The sequence below is a fragment of the Pseudophryne corroboree genome, chromosome 1 (assembly GCF_028390025.1).
Source record: "Pseudophryne corroboree isolate aPseCor3 chromosome 1, aPseCor3.hap2, whole genome shotgun sequence".
NCBI lineage: Eukaryota > Metazoa > Chordata > Amphibia > Anura > Myobatrachidae > Pseudophryne > Pseudophryne corroboree.
In genome coordinates, this window is record NC_086444.1 from 7,256,335 (window position 1) to 7,280,509 (window position 24,175).

Sequence of the window (24,175 nt, forward strand, 5' to 3'; positions counted from 1 at the left end):
GAGCAATGATCGGTGTAATGGCATTATATGTTACACAGAGCAATGATTGGTGTAATGGCAAAATATGTTACACAGAGCAATGATCGGTGTAATGGCATTATATGTTACACAGAGCAATGATCGGTGTAATGGCATTATATGTTACACAGAGCAATGATCGGTGTGGCATTATATGTAACACTGAGCCCTGATCGGTGTAATGGCATTATATGTAACACTGAGCCCTGATCGGTGTAATGGCATTATATGTTACACAGAGCAATGATCAGTGTAATGGCATTATATGTTACACTGAGCCCTGATCAGTGCGATGGCATTATATGTTACACAGAGCAATGATCGGTGTAATGGCATTATATATTACACAGAGTAATGATCGGTGTAATGGCATTATATGTGACACAGAGCAATGATCGGTGTAATGGCATTATATGTTACACAGAGCAATGATCGGTGTAATGGCATTATATGTTACACTGAGCCCTGATCAGTGCGATGGCATTTTATGTTACACAGAGCAATGATCGGTGTAATGGCATTATATGTAACACTGAGCCCTGATCGGTGTAATGGCATTATATATTACACTGAGCCCTGATCAGTGTGATGGCATTATATGTTACACAGAGCAATGATCGGTGTAATGGCATTATATGTTACACTGAGCCCTGATCAGTGCGATGGCATTATATGTTACACAGAGCAATGATCGGTGTAATGGCATTATATATTACACAGAGCAATGATCGGTGTAATGGCATTATATGTTACACTGAGCCCTGATCAGTGCGATGGCATTATATGTTACACTGAGCAATGATCGGTGTAATGGCATTATATATTACACAGAGCAATGATCGGTGTAATGGCATTATATGTTACACAGAGCAATGATCGGTGTAATGGCATTATATGTTACACAGAGCAATGATCGGTGTAATGGCATTATATGTAACACAGAGCCCTGATCGGTGTAATGGCATTATATGTAACACTGAGCCCTGATCGGTGTAATGGCATTATATGTTACACAGAGCAATGATCGGTGTAATGGCATTATATGTTACACTGAGCCCTAATCAGTGCGATGGCATTATATGTTACACAGAGCAATGATCAGTGTAATGGCATTATATGTAACACTGAGCCCTGATCGGTGTAATGGCATTATATATTACACAGAGCAATGATCGGTGTAATGGCATTATATGTTACACAGAGCAATGATCGGTGTAATGGCATTATATGTTACACAGAGCAATGATCGGTGTAATGGCATTATATGTAACACTGAGCCCTGATCAGTGTAATGGCATTATATGTTACACAGAGCAATGATCGGTGTAATGGCATTATATGTTACACTGAGCCCTGATCAGTGCGATGGCATTATATGTTACACAGAGCAATGATCGGTGTAATGGCATTATATGTAACACTGAGCCCTGATCGGTGTAATGGCATTATATATTACACTGAGCCCTGATCATTGCAATGGCATTATATGTTACACAGAGCAATGATCGGTGTAATGGCATTATATGTTACACTGAGCAATGATCGGTGTAATGGCATTATATGTTACACTAAGCCCTGATCAGTGTAATGGCATTATATGTTACACAGAGCAATGATCGGTGTAATGGCATTATATGTTACACTGAGCCCTGATCAGTGCGATGGCATTATATGTTACACAGAGCAATGATCAGTGTAATGGCATTATATGTTACACAGAGCAATGATCGGTGTAATGGCATTATATGTTACACAGAGCAATGATCGGTGTAATGGCATTATATGTTACACAGAGCAATGATCGGTGTAATGGCATTATATGTAACACTGAGCCCTGATCAGTGTAATGGCATTATATGTTACACAGAGCAATGATCGGTGTAATGGCATTATATGTTACACTGAGCCCTGATCAGTGCGATGGCATTATATGTTACACAGAGCAATGATCGGTGTAATGGCATTATATGTAACACTGAGCCCTGATCGGTGTAATGGCATTATATATTACACTGAGCCCTGATCAGTGCGATGGCATTATATGTTACACAGAGCAATGATCGGTGTAATGGCATTATATGTAACACTGAGCCCTGATCGGTGTAATGGCATTATATATTACACAGAGCAATGATCGGTGTAATGGCATTATATGTTACACAGAGCAATGATCGGTGTAATGGCATTATATGTAACACTGAGCCCTGATCGGTGTAATGGCATTATATATTACACTGAGCCCTAATCAGTGCAATGGCATTATATGTTACACAGAGCAATGATCGGTGTAATGGCATTATATGTAACACTGAGCCCTGATCGTTGTAATGGCATTATATATTACACAGAGCAATGATCGGTGTAATGGCATTATATGTTACACAGAGCAATGATCGGTGTAATGGCATTATATGTAACACTGAGCCCTGATCGTTGTAATGGCATTATATATTACACAGAGCAATGATCGGTGTAATGGCATTATATGTTACACAGAGCAATGATCGGTGGAATGGCATTATATGTAACACTGAGCCCTGATTAGTGCGATGGCATTTTATGTTACACAGAGCAATGATCGGTGTAATGGCATTATATGTAACACTGAGCCCTGATCGGTGTAATGGCATTATATATTACACTGAGCCCTGATCAGTGTGATGGTATTATATGTTACACTGAGCAATGATCGGTGTAATGGCATTATATATTACACAGAGCAATGATCGGTGTAATGGCATTATATGTTACACAGAGCAATGATCGGTGTAATGGCATTATATGTTACACAGAGCAATGATCGGTGTAATGGCATTATATGTAGCACAGAGCCCTGATCGGTGTAATGGCATTATATGTAACACTGAGCCCTGATCGGTGTAATGGCATTATATGTTACACAGAGCAATGATCGGTGTAATGGCATTATATGTTACACTGAGCCCTGATCAGTGCGATGGCATTATATGTTACACAGAGCAATGATCGGTGTAATGGCAATATATATTACACAGAGCAATGATCGGTGTAATGGCATTATATGTTACACAGAGCAATGATCGGTGTAATGGCATTATATGTTACACAGAGCAATGATCGGTGTAATGGCATTATATGTAACACTGAGCCCTGATCAGTGTAATGGCATTATATGTTACACAGAGCAATGATCGGTGTAATGGCATTATATGTTACACTGAGCCCTGATCAGTGCGATGGCATTATATGTTACACAGAGCAATGATCGGTGTAATGGCATTATATGTAACACTGAGCCCTGATCGGTGTAATGGCATTATATATTACACTGAGCCCTGATCATTGCAATGGCATTATATGTTACACAGAGCAATGATCGGTGTAATGGCATTATATGTTACACTGAGCAATGATCGGTGTAATGTCATTATATGTTACACTAAGCCCTGATCAGTGTGATGGCATTATATGTTACACAGAGCAATGATCGGTGTAATGGCATTATATATTACACTGAGCCCTGATCAGTGCGATGGCATTATATGTTACACAGAGCAATGATCAGTGTAATGGCATTATATATTACACAGAGCAATGATCGGTGTAATGGCATTATATGTTACACAGAGCAATGATCGGTGTAATGGCAATTTATGTTACACAGAGCAATGATCGGTGTAATGGCATTATATGTTACACAGAGCAATAATCAGTGTAATGGCATTATATATTACACAGAGCAATGATCGGTGTAATGGCATTATATGTTACACAGAGCAATGATCGGTGTAATGGCAATTTATGTTACACAGAGCAATGATCGGTGTAATGGCATTATATGTAACACTGAGCCCTGATCAGTGCGATGGCATTATATGTAACTCTGAGCAATGATCGGTGTAATGGCATTATATGTTACACAGAGCAATGATCGGTGTAATGGCATTATACGCTACAATGAGCTGCTCTACGCAAATCTGTGGTTTTGAATCTGGTAACAGTAAATGCCAGTATTTATCACTCTCCTTTCTGTAACTGTAACTCTGTATTTCCCCCATCACTTCCCCTCCGTTCCTCCGTTCCTTCCTTTCCTCGTACAGTCTATCACAAGCCCCACTCACATCACCTGCTAATTACCATGACGGACACAGCTGGTAAAGTGACTTATGCCGACCTGAGATTTCACAACATACAACGGAAACATGAAGGTAATATAACATTTATTTATTGCAGGAAATTGGTTTTATACAATTACTTGGTAAGTAGATCTTATTTACCAGAGGACTGAGCGTTTATTCCTTCCTTCTCATAATGTCAGTTTTCTGTGTTCTTATTGTTCTTATCGGTGACATTCACTATCGTCATTGTTACTGGTTATCATCACTCATGTTACTGGTTATCATCTCTCATGTTACTGGTTATCATCTCTCATGTTACTGGTTATCATCACTCTTGTTACTGGTTATCATCTCTCATGTTACTGGTTATCATCTCTCATGTTACTGGTTATCATCACTCTTGTTACTGGTTATCATCTCTCATGTTACTGGTTATCATCACTCTTGTTACTGGTTATCATCTCTCATGTTACTGGTTATCATCACTCTTGTTACTGGTTATCATCTCTCTTGTTACTGGTTATCATCTCTCACGTTACTGGTTATCGTCACTCACGTTACTGGTTATCGTCACTCACGTTACTGGTTATCATCTCTCACGTTACTGGTTATCATCTCTCTTGTTACTGGTTATCATCACTCTTGTTACTGGTTATCATCTCTCATGTTACTGGTTATCATCACTCATGTTACTGGTTATCGTCACTCACGTTACTGGTTATCATCACTCATGTTACTGGTTATCATCGCTCTTGTTACTGGTTATCATCGCTCTTGTTACTGGTTATCATCTCTCTTGTTACTGGTTATCATCTCTCATGTTACTGGTTATCATCTCTCTTGTTACTGGTTATCATCACTCTTGTTACTGGTTATCTCTCTTGTTACTGGTTATCATCACTCACGTTACTGGTTATCAACGCTCTTGTTACTGGTTATCATCACTCATGTTACTGGTTATCGTCACTCACGTTACTGGTTATCATCTCTCTTGTTACTGGTTATCATCACTCATGTTACTGGTTATCATCGCTCTTGTTACTGGTTATCATCGCTCATGTTACTGGTTATCATCGCTCATGTTACTGGTTATCATCGCTCATGTTACTGGTTATCATCGCTCATGTTACTGGTTATAATCACTCATGTTACTGGTTATCATCACTCTTGTTACTGGTTATCATCTCTCTTGTTACTGGTTATCATCACTCATGTTACTGGTTATCATCGCTCTTGTTACTCGTTATCATCGCTCATGTTACTGGTTATCATCGCTCATGTTACTGGTTATCATCGCTCATGTTACTGGTTATAATCACTCATGTTACTGGTTATCATCACTCTTGTTACTGGTTATCATCTCTCTTGTTACTGGTTATCATCTCTCATGTTACTGGTTATCATCACTCTTGTTACTGGTTATCATCGCTCTTGTTACTGGTTATCATCGCTCTTGTTACTGGTTACCATCTCTCTTGTTACTGGTTATCATCACTCACGTTACTGGTTATCAACGCTCTTGTAACTGGTTATCATCACTCTTGTTACTGGTTATAATCACTCACGTTACTGGTTATCATCGCTCATGTTACTGGTTATAATCACTCACGTTACTGGTTATCATCACTCTAGTTACTGGTTATCATCACTCTTGTTACTGGTTATCATCTCTCTTGTTACTGGTTATCATCACTCACGTTACTGGTTATCAACGCTCTTGTTACTGGTTATCATCACTCATGTTACTGGTTATCGTCACTCACGTTACTGGTTATCATCTCTCTTGTTACTGGTTATCATCACTCATGTTACTGGTTATCATCGCTCTTGTTACTGGTTATCATCGCTCATGTTACTGGTTATCATCGCTCATGTTACTGGTTATCATCACTCTTGTTACTGGTTATCATCACTCATGTTACTGGTTATCATCGCTCTTGTTACTGGTTATCATCTCTCTTGTTACTGGTTATCATCTCTCATGTTACTGGTTATCATCGCTCTTGTTACTGGTTATCATCGCTCATGTTACTGGTTATCATCGCTCATGTTACTGGTTATCATCGCTCATGTTACTGGTTATCATCACTCTTGTTACTGGTTATCATCACTCATGTTACTGGTTATCATCTCTCATGTTACTGGTTATCATCACTCTTGTTACTGGTTATCATCTCTCTTGTTACTGGTTATCATCGCTCATGTTACTGGTTATCATCGCTCTTGTTACTGGTTATCATCACTCTTGTTACTGGTTATAATCACTCACGTTACTGGTTATCATCGCTCATGTTACTGGTTATAATCACTCACGTTACTGGTTATCATCGCTCTTGTTACTGGTTATCATCTCTCATGTTACTTGTTATCATCGCTCATGTTACTGGTTATCATCGCTCATGTTACTGGTTATAATCACTCACGTTACTGGTTATCATCGCTCTTGTTACTGGCTATAATCACTCACGTTACTGGTTATCATCGCTCATGTTACTGGTTATCATCGCTCATGTTACTGGTTATAATCACTCACGTTACTGGTTATCATCGCTCTTGTTACTGGTTATCATCACTCATGTTACTTGTTATCATCGCTCACGTTACTGGTTATCATCGCTCATGTTACTGGTTATCATCGCTCATGTTACTGGTTATAATCACTCACGTTACTGGTTATCATCGCTCTTGTTACTGGTTATCATCGCTCTTGTTACTGGTTATCATCTCTCATGTTACTGGTTATCATCAATCTTGTTACTGGTTATCATCGCTCATGTTACTGGTTATCATCACTCATGTTACTGGTTATCATCGCTCATGTTACTGGTTATCATCGCTCATGTTACTGGTTATCATCATTCATGTTACTGGTTATCATCGCTCATGTTACTGGTTATCATCACTCACGTTACTGGTTATCATCGCTCATGTTACTGGTTATCATCAATCTTGTTACTGGTAATCATCGCTCTTGTTACTGGTTATCATCGCTCTTGTTACTGGTTATCATCGCTCTTGTTACTGGTTATCATCGTTCATGTTACTGGTTATCATCACTCTTGTTACTGATTATCATCGCTCATGTTACTGGTTATCATCACTCATGTTACTGGTTATCATCACTCATGTTACTGGTTATCATCGCTCATGTTACTGGTTATCATCACTCTTGTTACTGGTTATCATCACTCCTGTTACTGATTATCATCTCTCTTGTTACTGATTATCATCACTCTTGTTACTGGTTATCATCACTCTTGTTACTGGTTATCATTGCTCTTGTTACTGGTTATCATCGCTCTTGTTACTGGTTATCATCGCTCTTGTTACTGGTTATCATTGCTCTTGTTACTGGTTATCATCGCTCTTGTTACTGGTTATCATCACTCATGTTACTGGTTATCATCACTCACGTTACTGGTTATCATCAATCTTGTTACTGGTAATCATCGCTCTTGTTACTGGTTTTCATCACTCTTGTTACTGGTTATTATCACTCTTGTTACTGGTTATCATCTCTCATGTTACTGGTTATCATCTCTCATGTTACTGGTTATCATCGCTCATGTTACTGGTTATCATCTCTCATGTTACTGGTTATCATCACTCTTGTTACTGGTTATTATCACTCTTGTTACTGGTTATCATCTCTCATGTTACTGGTTATCATCTCTCATGTTACTGGTTATCATCACTCATGTTACTGGTTATCATCACTCATGTTACTGGTTATCATCTCTCATGTTACTGGTTATCATCACTCATGTTACTGGTTATCATCACTCCTGTTACTGGTTATCATCACTCCTGTTACTGGTTATCATCTCTCTTGTTACTGGTTATCATCACTCATGTTACTGGTTATCATCACTCATGTTACTGGTTATCATCTCTCATGTTACTGGTTATCATCACTCATGTTACTGGTTATCATCTCTCATGTTACTGGTTATCATCACTCATGTTACTGGTTATCATCACTCCTGTTACTGGTTATCATCACTCATGTTACTGGTTATCATCTCTCATGTTACTGGTTATCATCGCTCATGTTACTGGTTATCATCACTCATGTTACTGGTTATTATCATCACTCTTGTTACTGGTTATCATCACTCATGTTACTGGTTATCATCTCTCATGTTACTGGTTATCATCTCTCTTGTTACTGGTTATCATCTCTCATGTTACTGGTTATCATCGCTCATGTTACTGGTTATCATCTCTCATGTTACTGGTTATCATCACTCTTGTTACTGGTTATTATCACTCTTGTTACTGGTTATCATCTCTCATGTTACTGGTTATCATCTCTCATGTTACTGGTTATCATCACTCATGTTACTGATTATCATCACTCTTGTTACTGATTATCATCTCTCTTGTTACTGGTTATCATCTCTCATGTTACTGGTTATCATCGCTCATGTTACTGGTTATCATCACTCATGTTACTGGTTATCATCGCTCATGTTACTGGTTATCATCGCTCATGTTACTGGTTATCATCACTCATGTTACTGGTTATCATCACTCTTGTTACTGGTTATCATCACTCATGTTACTGGTTATTATCATCACTCATGTTACTGGTTATCATCTCTCATGTTACTGGTTATCATCACTCATGTTACTGGTTATCATCACTCATGTTACTGGTTATCATCTCTCATGTTACTGGTTATCATCACTCATGTTACTGGTTATCATCACTCTTGTTACTGGTTATCATCACTCATGTTACTGGTTATTATCATCACTCATGTTACTGGTTATCATCTCTCATGTTACTGGTTATCATCACTCATGTTACTGGTTATCATCACTCATGTTACTGGTTATCATCTCTCATGTTACTGGTTATCATCACTCATGTTACTGGTTATCATCACTCCTGTTACTGGTTATCATCACTCCTGTTACTGGTTATCATCTCTCTTGTTACTGGTTATCATCACTCATGTTACTGGTTATCATCACTCATGTTACTGGTTATCATCTCTCATGTTACTGGTTATCATCACTCATGTTACTGGTTATCATCACTCCTGTTACTGGTTATCATCACTCATGTTACTGGTTATTATCATCACTCTTGTTACTGGTTATTATCATCGCTCTTGTTACTGGTTATCATCACTCTTGTTACTGGTTATCATCTCTCATGTTACTGGTTATCATCACTCATGTTACTGGTTATCATCACTCATGTTACTGGTTATCATCACTCATGTTACTGGTTATTATCATCACTCTTGTTACTGGTTATTATCATCGCTCTTGTTACTGGTTATCATCTCTCATGTTACTGGTTATCATCTCTCTTGTTACTGGTTATCATCACTCATGTTACTGGTTATCATCACTCACGTTACTGGTTATCATCACTCATGTTACTGGTTATCATCACTCCTGTTACTGGTTATCTTCGCTCTTGTTACTGGTTATCATCGCTCTTGTTACTGGTTATCATTTCTCATGTTACTGGTTATCATCGCTCATGTTACTGGTTATCATCTCTCATGTTACTGGTTATCATCACTCATGTTACTGGTTATCATCACTCATGTTACTGGTTATTATCATCACTCTTGTTACTGGTTATTATCATCGCTCTTGTTACTGGTTATCATCTCTCATGTTACTGGTTATCATCTCTCATGTTACTGGTTATCATCACTCTTGTTACTGGTTATCATCTCTCTTGTTACTGGTTATTATCTCTCATGTTACTGGTTATCATCTCTCATGTTACTGGTTATCATCACTCATGTTACTGGTTATCATCACTCATGTTACTGGTTATCATCTCTCATGTTACTGGTTATCATCACTCCTGTTACTGGTTATCATCACTCATGTTACTGGTTATCATCTCTCATGTTACTGGTTATCATCACTCATGTTACTGGTTATCATCTCTCATGTTACTGGTTATCATCACTCATGTTACTGGTTATCATCTCTCATGTTACTGGTTATCATCACTCATGTTACTGGTTATCATCACTCATGTTACTGGTTATGATCTCTCATGTTACTGGTTATCATCACTCATGTTACTGGTTATCATCACTCTTGTTACTGGTTATCATCTCTCTTGTTACTGGTTATTATCATCGCTCTTGTTACTGGTTATCATCACTCATGTTACTGGTTATCATCACTCATGTTACTGATTATCATCTCTCTTGTTACTGGTTATCATCTCTCATGTTACTGGTTATCATCTCTCTTGTTACTGGTTATCATTTCTCATGTTACTGGTTATCATCGCTCTTGTTACTGGTTATCATTTCTCATGTTACTGGTTATCATCACTCATGTTACTGGTTATCATCACTCATGTTACTGGTTATTATCATCACTCTTGTTACTGGTTATTATCATCGCTCTTGTTACTGGTTATCATCTCTCATGTTACTGGTTATCATCTCTCTTGTTACTGGTTATCATCACTCATGTTACTGGTTATCATCACTCATGTTACTGGTTATCATCTCTCATGTTACTGGTTATCATCACTCATGTTACTGGTTATCATCACTCCTGTTACTGGTTATCATCACTCATGTTACTGGTTATCATCACTCATGTTACTGGTTATCATCACTCATGTTACTGGTTATCATCGCTCATGTTACTGGTTATCATCACTCATGTTACTGGTTATCATCACTCATGTTACTGGTTATTATCATCACTCTTGTTACTGGTTATTATCATCGCTCTTGTTACTGGTTATCATCTCTCATGTTACTGGTTATCATCTCTCTTGTTACTGGTTATCATCACTCATGTTACTGGTTATCATCTCTCATGTTACTGGTTATCATCACTCATGTTACTGGTTATCATCTCTAATGTTACTGGTTATCATCACTCATGTTACTGGTTATCATCACTCCTGTTACTGGTTATCATCACTCATGTTACTGGTTATCATCACTCATGTTACTGGTTATCATCGCTCTTGTTACTGGTTATCATTATCACTCTTGTTGCTGGTTATTATCGCTCTTGTTACTAGTTATCATCACTCTTGTTACTGGTTATCATGGATCTTGTTACTGGTTATCATCGCTCTTGTTACTGGTTATCATCACTCTTGTTACTGGTTATCATCACTCTTGTTACTGATTATCATCGCTCATGTTACTGGTTATCATCTCTCATGTTACTGGTTATCATCGCTCTTGTTACTGGTTATCATCGCTCTTGTTACTGGTTATCATCACTCATGTTACTGGTTATCATCACTCTTGTTACTGGTTGTCATTTCTCATGTTACTGGTTATCATCACTCTTGTTACTGATTATCATCGCTCATGTTACTGGTTATCATCACTCATGTTACTGGTTATCATCACTCATGTTACTGGTTATCATCTCTCATGTTACTGGTTATCATCGCTCTTGTTACTGGTTATCATCACTCTTGTTACTGGTTGTCATTTCTCATGTTACTGGTTATCATTACTCATGTTACTGGTTATCATCACTCATGTTACTGGTTATCATCACTCATGTTACTGGTTATCATCGCTCTTGTTACTGGTTATCATCACTCTTGTTACTGGTTATCATCACTCTTGTTACTGATTATCATCGCTCATGTTACTGGTTATCATCACTCATGTTACTGGTTATCATCACTCATGTTACTGGTTATCATCGCTCATGTTACTGGTTATCATCACTCATGTTACTGGTTATCATCTCTCATGCCCACTTCATGTCAATCACTCTGCGGCCACCAGTGCGACTGAAAAGCATCGCTAGACCCTGTGTGAAACTACATCGCCCGTTGTGAAAGTAGGTCGTGCATGCGCATTGCGCCGCATACGCATGTGCAGAAGTTCCTCTTTTTTTTGCATCATCGCTGCACAGTGAACATTTTCAGCTAGAGATCAACTCGGAATGACCCCCTCTATCCCTTAAAATACCTTCCAGTACTTTTCCCACTATAGATGTAAGACTTACTGGTCTATAATTACCCGGTTCAGATTTACCTTTCTTTTTAAATATCGGCACTACTTCCGCTATACGCCAGTCTTTGGGGACCATGCCTGATGTAAGTGAGTGAATGAAAATCAAATATAGGGGTCTTGCTAATTTGGAGTGTAGCTCCATGAGAACCCTTGGGTGAATTCCACTGGGACCAGGTGACTTATTAATCTTTTTTTTTTAATCAATCTCTATTTCCTCATTTACATAAGCATTAAGATGAGGGTCATTAACGTTGTTGAGGTTATGTGTTAATCCCGCCATCAGATCCTCTCTTGTGAAAATTGATGATAAAAACTTGTTTAATTTTTCCTCTGTGTCATTATCGTCTTTGATTAAGATGCCCAAATTGCCCTTTAAAGGGCCTATACTCTTTCTTTACTCTTTTGCTGTTGATGAATTTAAAAAACTTCTTGGGGTTTGATTTACTTTCCTTTGCTACAATCTTTTCTGTTTCTATTTTAGATGCTCTGATTTCTTATTTGCATACTTTGTTACAATCCTTATAGTACTGGAATGACTCCGCCTTCCATCCGATTTATACGTTTTGAATGCTCACCTCTTTTTGGCCATTAGTTCCTTAATCTTTTTGTTAAGCCACATTGGTTTGAAATTATTACTCCTTCATTTGCTGCCCATGGGAATGAAGTTACGAGTATAACTAGAGAGAAACGTTTTTGTAAATAATGTATATAAATTCAGTTAGATAGTCATGCATAGTAGGTAAAATGCAGTTTGATAGTCATGCATTTTACCTACTATTATATGGAGGCAAGAAAGTAAGCCTTCAGTAGGTAAGCTTTCAGTAAGTAAGCCACGAGTAAGCATGGGTGTAGGGAGGGCGGTTCCGGTGGAGCACATGCTCCAGGCACCAAAACTGTCAGAGGGAGATGGCGGGTTTAGGAGCTGCTGTGAGAGTGAGACACACACACTCTACCTCTCTCCTGGCTATCTGTCATTATGTGTATACAGGGCTACCTGTCGTAATGTGTATAAGGGGTCCTACTGAGCTGTAATGTGTGTAAGGGGCTCTACCATGGCATAGTTCAGGTTGCCACTGATGGGCTGATGGAGGCGATGGGCTGGGAGCTGAGGAAGGTGATGGAGCTGGGGGCTGAGGAAGGTGATGGGGCTGATGAAGGTAAGAGAGCTGAGGAAGGTGAGGGGGCTGTGGCAAAGATAGGTGAGTGGGCTGGGAGCTGATGGAGGTGATGTGCTGGGAGCTGAGAAAGGTGATGGAGCTGGGGACTGAGAAAGGTGATGGAGCTGGGGGCTGAGGAAGGTGATGGAGCTGGGGTCTGAGGAAGGTGAGGGGGCTGATGAAGGTAAGAGAGCTGAGGAAGGTGAGGGGTCAGTGGCTGAGATAGGTGAGTGGGCTGGAAGCTGATGGAGACGATGGGCTGAGAGCTGAGGAACGTGATGGAGCTGGGGGCTGAGGAAGGTGATGGGGATTGAAGTTGGGACTGCAGCTGAGGAAGGTGAGGGGACTGTGGCTGAGATAGGTAACTGGGCTGGGAGCTGAGGAAGGTGATGGAGCTGGGGGCTGAGGAAGCTGATGGGAACTGAAGATGGGACTGTGGATGAGGTAAGAGAGCTGAGGAAGGTGAGGGGTCTGTGGCTGAGATAGGTGAGTGGGCTGGAAGCTGATGGAGGCGATGGGCTGGGAGCTGAGGATGGTAATGGATCTGTGGGCTGAGTAAGGTGATGGGGATGTTTGTGTATTTATTGTGGGGGGGCGCCGTGACATGAGCTTGCTCCGGGTGCCATGGCTCCACGCTACACCTCTGCGAGTAAGTAAAATAGTAAGCACATGGTGAAGCACAAGTGTCAGCATGCCCGGACATTAAGGGCCCCCTGGCACTTGTAGTCCAACTGTTAAGAAAATATTAAATAAGACAAGACACCTAATGTTGTAATAGTGTATTTTACAGGGTCTTCTCCTGGGGGCGATGGCCTGTAAGCTCATTTACATCAGACTTGTGATAAGCAGGTTAGTGAGGAGGGGAGTGAGCACAGCAGATACAGTCAGTGTCAGTGAGGAGGGGGAGTGAGCACAGCAGATACAGTCAGTGTCAGTGAGGGGGAGTGAGCACAGCAGATACAGTCAGTGTCAGTGAGGAGGGGGAGTGAGCACAGCAGATACAGTCAGTGTCAGTGAGGAGGGGGAGTGAGCACAGCAGATACAGTCAGTGTCAGTGAGGGGGAGTGAGCACAGCAGATACAGTCAGTGTCAGTGAGGAGGGGGAGTGAGCACAGCAGATACAGTCAGTGTCAGTGAGGAGGGGGAGTGAGCACAGCAGATACAGTCAGTGTCAGTGAGGAGGGAGAGTGAGCACAGCAGATACAGTCAGTGTCAGTGAGGAGGGGGAGTGAGCACAGCAGATACAGTTAGTGTCAGTGAGGAGGGGGAGTGAGCACAGCAGATACAGTCAGTGTCAGTGAGGAGGGGGAGTGAGCACAGCAGATACAGTCAGTGTCAGTGAGGAGGGGGAGTGAGCACAGCAGATACAGTCAGTGAGGGGGGGGAGTGAGCACAGCAGATACAGTCAGTGTCAGTGAGGAGGGGGAGTGAGCACAGCAGAAACAGTCAGTGTCAGTGAGGAGGGGGAGTGAGCACAGCAGATACAGTGTGTCAGTGAGGAGGGGGAATGAGCACAGCAGATACAGTCAGTGTCAGTGAGGAGGGGGAGTGAGCACAGCAGATACAGTCAGTGTCAGTGAGGAGGGGAGTGAGCACAGCAGATACAGTTAGTGTCAGTGAGGAGGGGGAATGAGCACAGCAGATACAGTCAGTGTCAGTGAGGAGGGGAGTGAGCACAGCAGATACAGTCAGTGTCAGTGAGGAGGGGGAGTGACACAGCAGATACAGTTAGCGTCAGAGAGGAGGGGGAGTGAGCACAGCAGATACAGTCAGTGTCAGTGAGGAGGGGGAGTGAGCACAGCAGATACAGTCAGTGTCAGTGAGGAGGGGGAGTGAGCACAGCAGATACAGTCAGTGTCAGTGAGGAGGGGGAGTGAGCACAGCAGATACAGTCAGTGTCAGTGAGGAGGGGGAGTGAGCACAGCAGATACAGTCAGTGTCAGTGAGGAGGGGGAGTGAGCACAGCAGATACAGTCAGTGTCAGTGAGGAGGGGAGTGAGCACAGCAGATACAGTCAGTGAGGAGGGGGAGTGAGCACAGCAGATACAGTTAGTGTCAGTGAGGAGGGGGAGTGAGCACAGCAGATACAGTCAGTGTCAGTGAGGAGGGGGAGTGAGCACAGCAGATACAGTCAGTGTCAGTGAGGAGGGGGAGTGAGCACAGCAGATACAGTCAGTGAGGAGGGGGAGTGAGCACAGCAGATACAGTCAGTGTCAGTGAGGAGGGGGAGTGAGCACAGCAGATACAGTCAGTGTCAGTGAGGAGGGGGAGTGAGCACAGCAGATACAGTGTGTCAGTGAGGAGGGGGAATGAGCACAGCAGATACAGTCAGTGTCAGTGAGGAGGGGGAGTGAGCACAGCAGATACAGTCAGTGTCAGTGAGGAGGGGGAGTGAGCACAGCAGATACAGTCAGTGTCAGTGAGGAGGGGGAGTGAGCACAGCAGATACAGTCAGTGTCAGTGAGGAGGGGGAGTGAGCACAGCAGATACAGTCAGTGTCAGTGAGGAGGGGGAGTGAGCACAGCAGATACAGTCAGTGTCAGTGAGGAGGGGGAGTGAGCACAGCAGATACAGTCAGTGTCAGTGAGGAGGGGAGTGAGCACAGCAGATACAGTCAGTGTCAGTGAGGAGGGGGAGTGAGCACAGCAGATACAGTCAGTGTCAGTGAGGAGGGGGAGTGAGCACAGCAGATACAGTCAGTGTCAGTGAGGAGGGGAGTGAGCACAGCAGATACAGTCAGTGTCAGTGAGGAGGGGGAGTGAGCACAGCAGATACAGTCAGTGTCAGTGAGGAGGGGGAGTGAGCACAGCAGATACAGTCAGTGTCAGTGAGGAGGGGGAGTGAGCACAGCAGATACAGTCAGTGTCAGTGAGGAGGGGAGTGAGCACAGCAGATACAGTCAGTGAGGAGAGGAGTGAGCACAGCAGATACAGTTAGTGTCAGTGAGGAGGGGGAATGAGCACAGCAGATACAGTCAGTGTCAGTGAGGAGGGGAGTGAGCACAGCAGATACAGTCAGTGTCAGTGAGGAGGGGGAGTGAGCACAGCAGTTACAGTCAGTGTCAGTGACGAGGGGGAGTGAGCACAGCAGATACAGTCAGTGTCAGTGAGGAGGGGGAGTGAGCACAGCAGATACAGTCAGTGTCAGTGAGGAGGGGGAGTGAGCACAGCAGATACAGTCTCTGTCAGTGAGGAGGGGGAGTGAGCACAGCAGATACAGTAACTGTCAGTGAGGAGGGGGAGTGAGCACAGCAGATACAGTCAGTGTCAGTGAGGAGGGGGAGTAAGCACAGCAGATACAGTCAGTGTCAGTGAGGAGGGGAGTGAGCACAGCAGATACAGTCAGTGTCAGTGAGGAGGGGAAGTGAGCACAGCAGACACAGTCAGTGTCAGTGAGGAGGGGAGTGAGCACAGCAGATACAGTCAGTGTCAGTGAGGAGGGGAGTGAGCACAGCAGATACAGTCAGTGTCAGTGAGGAGGGGTATTGAGCACAGCAGATACAGTCAGTGAGGAGGGGGAGTGAGCACAGCAGATACAGTCATTGTCAGTGAGGAGGGGGAGTGAGCACAGCAGATACAGTCAGTGTCAGTGAGGAGGGGAAGTGAGCACAGCAGATACAGTCAGTGTCAGTGAGGAGGGGGAATGAGCACAGCAGATACAGTTAGTGTCAGTGATGAGGGGGAGTGAGCACAGCAGATACAGTCAGTGTCAGTGAGGAGGGGAAGTGACACAGCAGATACAGTCAGTGAGGAGGGGGAGTGAGCACAGCAGATACAGTCAGTCTCAGTGAGGAGGGGGAGTGAGCACAGCAGATACAGTCAGTGTCAGTGAGGAGGGGGAGTGAGCACAGCAGATACAGTCAGTGTCAGTGAGGAGGGAAGTGAGCACAGCAGATACAGTCAGTGAGGAGGGGAGTGAGCACAGCAGATACAGTTAGTGTCAGTGAGGAGGGGGAATGAGCACAGCAGATACAGTCAGTGTCAGTGAGGAGGGGAGTGAGCACAGCAGATACAGTCAGTGTCAGTGAGGAGGGGGAGTGAGCACAGCAGTTACAGTCAGTGTCAGTGACGAGGGGGAGTGAGCACAGCAGATACAGTCAGTGTCAGTGAGGAGGGGGAGTGAGCACAGCAGATACAGTCAGTGTCAGTGAGGAGGGGGAGTGAGCACAGCAGATACAGTCAGTGTCAGTGAGGAGGGGAGTGAGCATAGCAGATACAGTCAGTGTCAGTGAGGAGCGGAAGTGAGCACAGCAGATACAGCCAGTGTCAGTGAGGAGGGGAGTGAGCACAGCAGATACAGTCAGTGTCAGTGAGGAGGGGAGTGAGCACAGCAGATACAGTCAGTGTCAGTGAGGAGGGGGAGTGAGCACAGCAGATACAGTCAGTGTCAGTGAGGAGGGGAAGTGACACAGCAGATACAGTCAGTGTCAATGAGGAGGGGGAGTGAGCACAGCAGATACAGTCAGTGTCAGTGAGGAGGGGAAGTGACACAGCAGATACAGTCAGTGTCAGTGAGGAGGGGGAGTGAGCACAGCAGATACAGTCAGTGTCAGTGAGGAGGGGGAGTGAGCACAGCAGATACAGTCAGTCTCAGTGAGGAGGGGGAGTGAGCACAGCAGATACAGTCAGTGTCAGTGAGGAGGGGGAATGAGCACAGCAGATACAGTCAGTGTCAGTGAGGAGGGGAGTGAGCACAGCAGATACAGTCAGTGTCAGTGAGGAGGGGTAGTGAGCACAGCAGATACAGTTAGCGTCAGTGAGGAGGGGGAATGAGCACAGCAGATACAGTCAGTGTCAGTGAGGAGGGGGAGTGAGCACAGCAGATACAGTCAGTGTCAGTGAGGAGGGGGAGTGAGCACAGCAGATACAGTCAGTGTCAGTGAGGAAGGGTAGTGAGCACAGCAGATACAGTCAGTGTCAGTGAGGAGGGGGAGTGAGCACAGCAGATACAGTCAGTGTCAGTGAGGGGGAGTGAGCACAGCAGATACAGTCAGTGTCAGTGAGGGGGAGTGAGCACAGCAGATACAGTCAGTGTCAGTGAGGAGGGGGAGTGAGCACAGCAGATACAGTTAGTGTCAGTGAGGAGGGGGAATGAGCACAGCAGATACAGTCAGTGTCAGTGAGGAGGGGAGTGAGCACAGCAGATACAGTTAGCGTCAGTGAGGAGGGGGAGTGAGCACAGCAGATACAGTCAGTGTCAGTGAGGAGGGGGAGTGAGCACAGCAGATACAGTCAGTGTCAGTGAGGAGGGGGAGTGAGCACAGCAGATACAGTCAGTGTCAGTGAGGAGGGGAGTGAGCACAGCAGATACAGTCAGTGTCAGTGAGGAGGGGGAGTGAGCACAGCAGATACAGTCAGTGTCAGTGAGGAGGGGAGTGAGCACAGCAGATACAGTCACTGTCAGTGAGGAGGGGGAGTGAGCACAGCAGATACAGTCAGTGTCAGTGAGAAGGGTAGTGAGCACAGCAGATACAGTCAGTGTCAGTGAGAAGGGGAGTGAGCACAGCAGATACAGTCAGTGTCAGTGAGGAGGGGGAGTGAGCACAGCAGATACAGTCAGTGTCAGTGAGGAGGGGGAGTGAGCACAGCAGATACTGTCAGTGTCAGTGAGGAGGGGGAGTGAGCACAGCAGATACAGTCAGTGTCAGTGAGGAGGGGAGTGAGCACAGCAGATACAGTCAGTGTCAGTGAGGAGGGGGAGTGAGCACAGCAGATACAGTCAGTGTCAGTGAGGAGGGGAGTGAGCACAGCAGATACAGTCACTGTCAGTGAGGAGGGGGAGTGAGCACAGCAGATACAGTCAGTGTCAGTGAGGAGGGGAGTGAGCACAGCAGATACAGTCAGTGAGGAGGGGAAGTGAGCACAGCAGATACAGTCATTGTCAGTGAGGAGGGGGAGTGAGCACAGCAGATACAGTCAGTGTCAGTGAGGAGGGGAGTGAGCACAGCAGATACAGTCAGTGTCAGTGAGGAAGGGAGTGAGCACAGCAGATACAGTCAGTGTCAGTGAGGAGGGGAAGTGAGCACAGCAGATACAGTCAGTGTCAGTGAGGAGGGAAGTGAGCACAGCAGATACAGTCAGTGTCAGTGAGGAGGGGAGTGAGCACAGCAGATACAGTCAGTGTCAGTGAGGAGGGGAGAGAGCACAGCAGATACAGTCAGTGTCAGTGAGGAGGGGAGTGAGCACAGCAGATACAGTCAGTGAGTAGGGGAGTGAGCACAGCAGATACAGTTAGTGTCAGTGAGGAGGGGGAATGAGCACAGCAGATACAGTCAGTGTCAGTGAGGAGGGGAGTGAGCACAGCAGATACAGTCAGTGTCAGTGAGGAGGGGGAGTGAGCACAGCAGTTACAGTCAGTGTCAGTGACGAAGGGGAGTGAGCACAGCAGATACAGTCAGTGTCAGTGAGGAGGGGGAGTGAGCACAGCAGATACAGTCAGTGTCAGTGAGGAGGGGGAGTGAGCACAGCAGATACAGTCTCTGTCAGTGAGGAGGGGGAGTGAGCACAGCAGATACAGTAACTGTCAGTGAGGAGGGGGAGTGAGTACAGCAGATACAGTCAGTGTCAGTGAGGAGGGGGAGTGAGCACAGCAGATACAGTCAGTGTCAGTGAGGAGGGGGAGTGAGCACAGCAGATACAGTCAGTGTCAGTGAGGAGGGGAGTGAGCACAGCAGATACAGTCAGTGTCAGTGAGGAGGGGGAGTGAGCACAGCAGATACAGTCAGTGTCAGTGAGGAGGGGAGTGAGCACAGCAGATACAGTCTGTGTCAGTGAGGAGGGGAGTGAGCACAGCAGATACAGTCAGTGTCAGTGAGGAGGGGAAGTGAGCACAGCAGATACAGTCAGTGTCAGTGAGGAGGGGAGTAAGCACAGCAGATACAGTCAGTGAGGAGGGGGAGTGAGCACAGCAGATACAGTCAGTGTCAGTGAGGAGGGGGAGTGAGCACAGCAGATACAGTCAGTGTCAGTGAGGAGGGGAAGTGAGCACAGCAGATACAGTCAGTGTCAGTGAGGAGGGGGAGTGAGCACAGCAGATATAGTCCGTCTCAGTGAGGAGGGGGAGTGAGCACAGCAGATACAGTCAGTGTCAGTGAGGAGGGGGAGTGAGCACAGCAGATACAGTCAGTGTCAGTAAGGAGGGGGAGTGAGCACAGCAGATACATTCAGTGAGTAGGGGGAGTGAGCACAGCAGATACAGTCAGTGTCAGTGAGGAGGGGGAGTGAGCACAGCAGATATAGTCAGTCTCAGTGAGAAGGGGGAGTGAGCACAGCAGATACAGTCAGTGTCAGTGAGGAGGGGGAGTGAGCACAGCAGATACAGTCAGTGTCAGTGAGGAGGGAGAGTGAGCACAGCAGATACAGTCAGTGTCAGTGAGGAGGGGGAGTGAGCACAGCAGATACAGTAACTGTCAGTGAGGAGGGGGAGTGAGCACAGCAGATACAGTCAGTGTCAGTGAGGAGGGGGAGTGAGCACAGCAGATACAGTCAGTGTCAGTGAGGAGGGGGAGTGAGCACAGCAGATACAGTCTCTGTCAGTGAGGAGGGGGAGTGAGCACAGCAGATACAGTAACTGTCAGTGAGGAGGGGGAGTGAGCACAGCAGATACAGTCAGTGTCAGTGAGGAGGGGGAGTGAGCACAGCAGATACAGTCTCTGTCAGTGAGGAGGGGGAGTGAGCACAGCAGATACAGTAACTGTCAGTGAGGAGGGGGAGTGAGCACAGCAGTTACAGTCAGTGTCAGTGAGGAGGGGGAGTGAGCACAGCAGATACAGTCAGTGTCAGTGAGGAGGGGGAGTGAGCACAGCAGATACAGTTAGTGTCAGTGAGGAGGGGAAGTGAGCACAGCAGATACAGTCAGTGTCAGTGAGGAGGGGGAGTGAGCACAGCAGATATAGTCAGTGTCAGTGAGGAGGGGAAGTGAGCACAGCAGATACAGTCAGTCTCAGTGAGAAGGGGGAGTGAGCACAGCAGATACAGTCAGTGTCAGTGAGGAGGGGGAGTGAGCACAGCAGATACAGTCAGTGTCAGTGAGGAGGGAGAGTGAGCACAGCAGATACAGTGTGTCAGTGAGGAGGAGAAATGAGCACAGCAGATACAGTCAGTGTCAGTGAGGGGGAGTGAGCACAACAGATACAGTCACTGTCAGTGAGGAGGGGGAGTGAGCACAGCAGATACAGTCAGTGTCAGTGAGGAGGGCAGTGAGCACAGCAGATACAGTCAGTGTCAGTGAGGAGGGGGAGTGAGCACAGCAGATACAGTCAGTGTCAGTGAGGAGGGAGAGTGAGCACAGCAGATACAGTCAGTGTCAGTGAGGAGGGGAAGTGAGCACAGCAGATACAGTGTGTCAGTGAGGCGGGGGAGTGAGCACAGCAGATACAGTCAGTGTCAGTGAGGAGGTGGAGTGAGCACAGCAGATACAGTCAGTGTCAGTGAGGAGGGGGAGTGAGCACAGCAGATACAGACAGTGTCAGTGAGGAGGGGGAGTGACACAGCAGATACAGTCAGTGTCAGTGAGGAGGGGGAGTGAGCACAGCAGATACAGTCAGTGTCAGTGAGGAGGGGGAGTGAGCACAGCAGATACAGTCAGTGTCAGTGAGGAGGGGGAGTGAGCACAGCAGATACAGTCTCTGTCAGTGAGGAGGGGGAGTGAGCACAGCAGATACAGTAACTGTCAGTGAGGAGGGGGAGTGAGCACAGCAGATACAGTCAGTGTCAGTGAGGAGGGGGAGTGAGCACAGCAGATACAGTCTCTGTCAGTGAGAAGGGGGAGTTAGCACACCAGATACAGTAACTGTCAGTGAGGAGGGGGAGTGAGCACAGCAGTTACAGTCAGTGTCAGTGAGGAGGGGGAGTGAGCACAGCAGATACAGTCAGTGTCAGTGAGGAGGTGGAGTGAGCACAGCAGATACAGTCAGTGTCAGTGAGGAGGGGAAGTGAGCACAGCAGATACAGTCAGTGTCAGTGAGGAGGGGGAGTGAGCACAGCAGATATAGTCAGTCTCAGTGAGGAGGGGGAGTGAGCACAGCAGATACAGTCAGTGTCAGTGAGGAGGGGGAGTGAGCACAGCAGATACATTCAGTGTCAGTGAGGAGGGAGAGTGAGCAAAGCAGATACAGTGTGTCAGTGAGGAGGGGAAATGAGCACAGCAGATACAGTGTGTCAGTGAGGAGGGGGAGTGAGCACAGCAGATACAGTCAGTGTCAGTGAGGGGGAGTGAGCACAGCAGATACAGTCACTGTCAGTGAGGAGGGGGAGTGAGCACAGCAGATACAGTCAGTGTCAATGAGGAGGGGGAGTGAACACAGCAGATACAGTCAGTGTCAGTGAGGGGGAGTGAGCACAACAGATACAGTCAGTGTCAGTGAGGGGGAGTGAGCACAGCAGATACAGTCAGTGAGGAGGAGAGTGAGCACAGCAGATACAGTCAGTGTCAGTGAGGAGGGGAGTGAGCACAGCAGATACAGTCAGTGTCAGTGAGGAGGGGTAATGAGCACAGCAGATACAGTCAGTGTCAGTGAGGAGTGGGAGTGAGCACAGCAGATACAGTCAGTGTCAGTGAGGAGGGGGAGTGAGCACAGCAGGTACAGTTAGTGTCAGTGAGGAGGGGGAGTGAGCACAGCAGATACAGTCAGTGTCAGTGAGGGGGAGTGAGCACAGCAGATACAGTCACTGTCAGTGAGGAGGGGGAGTGAGCACAGCAGATACAGTCAGTGTCAATGAGGAGGGGGAGTGAGCACAGCAGATACAGTCAGTGTCAGTGAGGGGGAGTGAGCACAACAGATACAGTCAGTGTCAGTGAGGGGGAGTGAGCACAGCAGATACAGTCCGTGTCAGTGAGGAGGGGAGTGAGCACAGCAGATACAGTCAGTCTCAGTGAGGAGGGGGAGTGAGCACAGCAGATACAGTCAGTGTCAGTGATGAGGGGGAGTGAGCACAGCAGATACAGTCAGTGTCAGTGAGGAGGTGAGTGAGCACAGCAGATACAGTCAGTGTCAGTGAGGGGGAGTGAGCACAGCAGATACATTCAGTGTCAGTGAGGAGGGAGAGTGAGCAAAGCAGATACAGTGTGTCAGTGAGGAGGGGAAATGAGCACAGCAGATACAGTGTGTCAGTGAGGAGGGGGAGTGAGCACAGCAGATACAGTCAGTGTCAGTGAGGGGGAGTGAGCACAGCAGATACAGTCACTGTCAGTGAGGAGGGGGAGTGAGCACAGCAGATACAGTCAGTGTCAATGAGGAGGGGGAGTGAACACAGCAGATACAGTCAGTGTCAGTGAGGGGGAGTGAGCACAACAGATACAGTCAGTGTCAGTGAGGGGGAGTGAGCACAGCAGATACAGTCAGTGTCAGTGAGGAGGGGAGTGAGCACAGCAGATACAGTCAGTGTCAGTGAGGAGGGGAGTGAGCACAGCAGATACAGTCAGTGTCAGTGAGGAGGGGTAATGAGCACAGCAGATACAGTCAGTGTCACTGAGGAGGGGGAGTGAGCACAGCAGATACAGTGTGTCAGTGAGGAGGGGGAGTGAGCACAGCAGATACAGTCAGTGTCAGTGAGGGGGAGTGAGCACAGCAGATACAGTCAGTGTCAGTGAGGAGGGGAGTGAGCACAGCAGATACAGTCAGTGTCAGTAAGGAGGGGAGTGAGCACAGCAGATACAGTCAGTGTCAGTGAGGAGGGGGAGTGAGCACAGCAGATACAGTCAGTGTCAGTAAGGAGGGGGAGTGAGCACAGCAGATACAGTCAGTGTCAGTGAGGAGGGGGAGTGAGCACAGCAGATACAGTCACTGTCAGTGAGGAGGGGGAGTGAGCACAGCAGATACAGTCAGTGTCAGTGAGGAGGGGTAATGAGCACAGCAGATACAGTCAGTGTCAGTGAGGAGGGGGAGTGAGCACAGCAGATACAGTCAGTGTCA

At 45.8% G+C, this 24,175-nt stretch overlaps 1 protein-coding gene across 1 annotated transcript in view; it reads left to right on the top strand.

The window, feature by feature from the left end:
* The first annotated feature begins 13,199 nt into the window (after positions 1 to 13,199).
* Positions 13,200 to 24,175, top strand: part of LOC134932242 (asialoglycoprotein receptor 2-like) — a 372,590-nt gene continuing 361,614 nt past the window's right edge. Inside the window, exon 1 of the mRNA XM_063926492.1 lies at positions 13,200 to 13,305. Coding sequence (XP_063782562.1) covers positions 13,200 to 13,305 — 106 coding nt within the window. The remainder of the gene's footprint in view (positions 13,306 to 24,175) is intronic.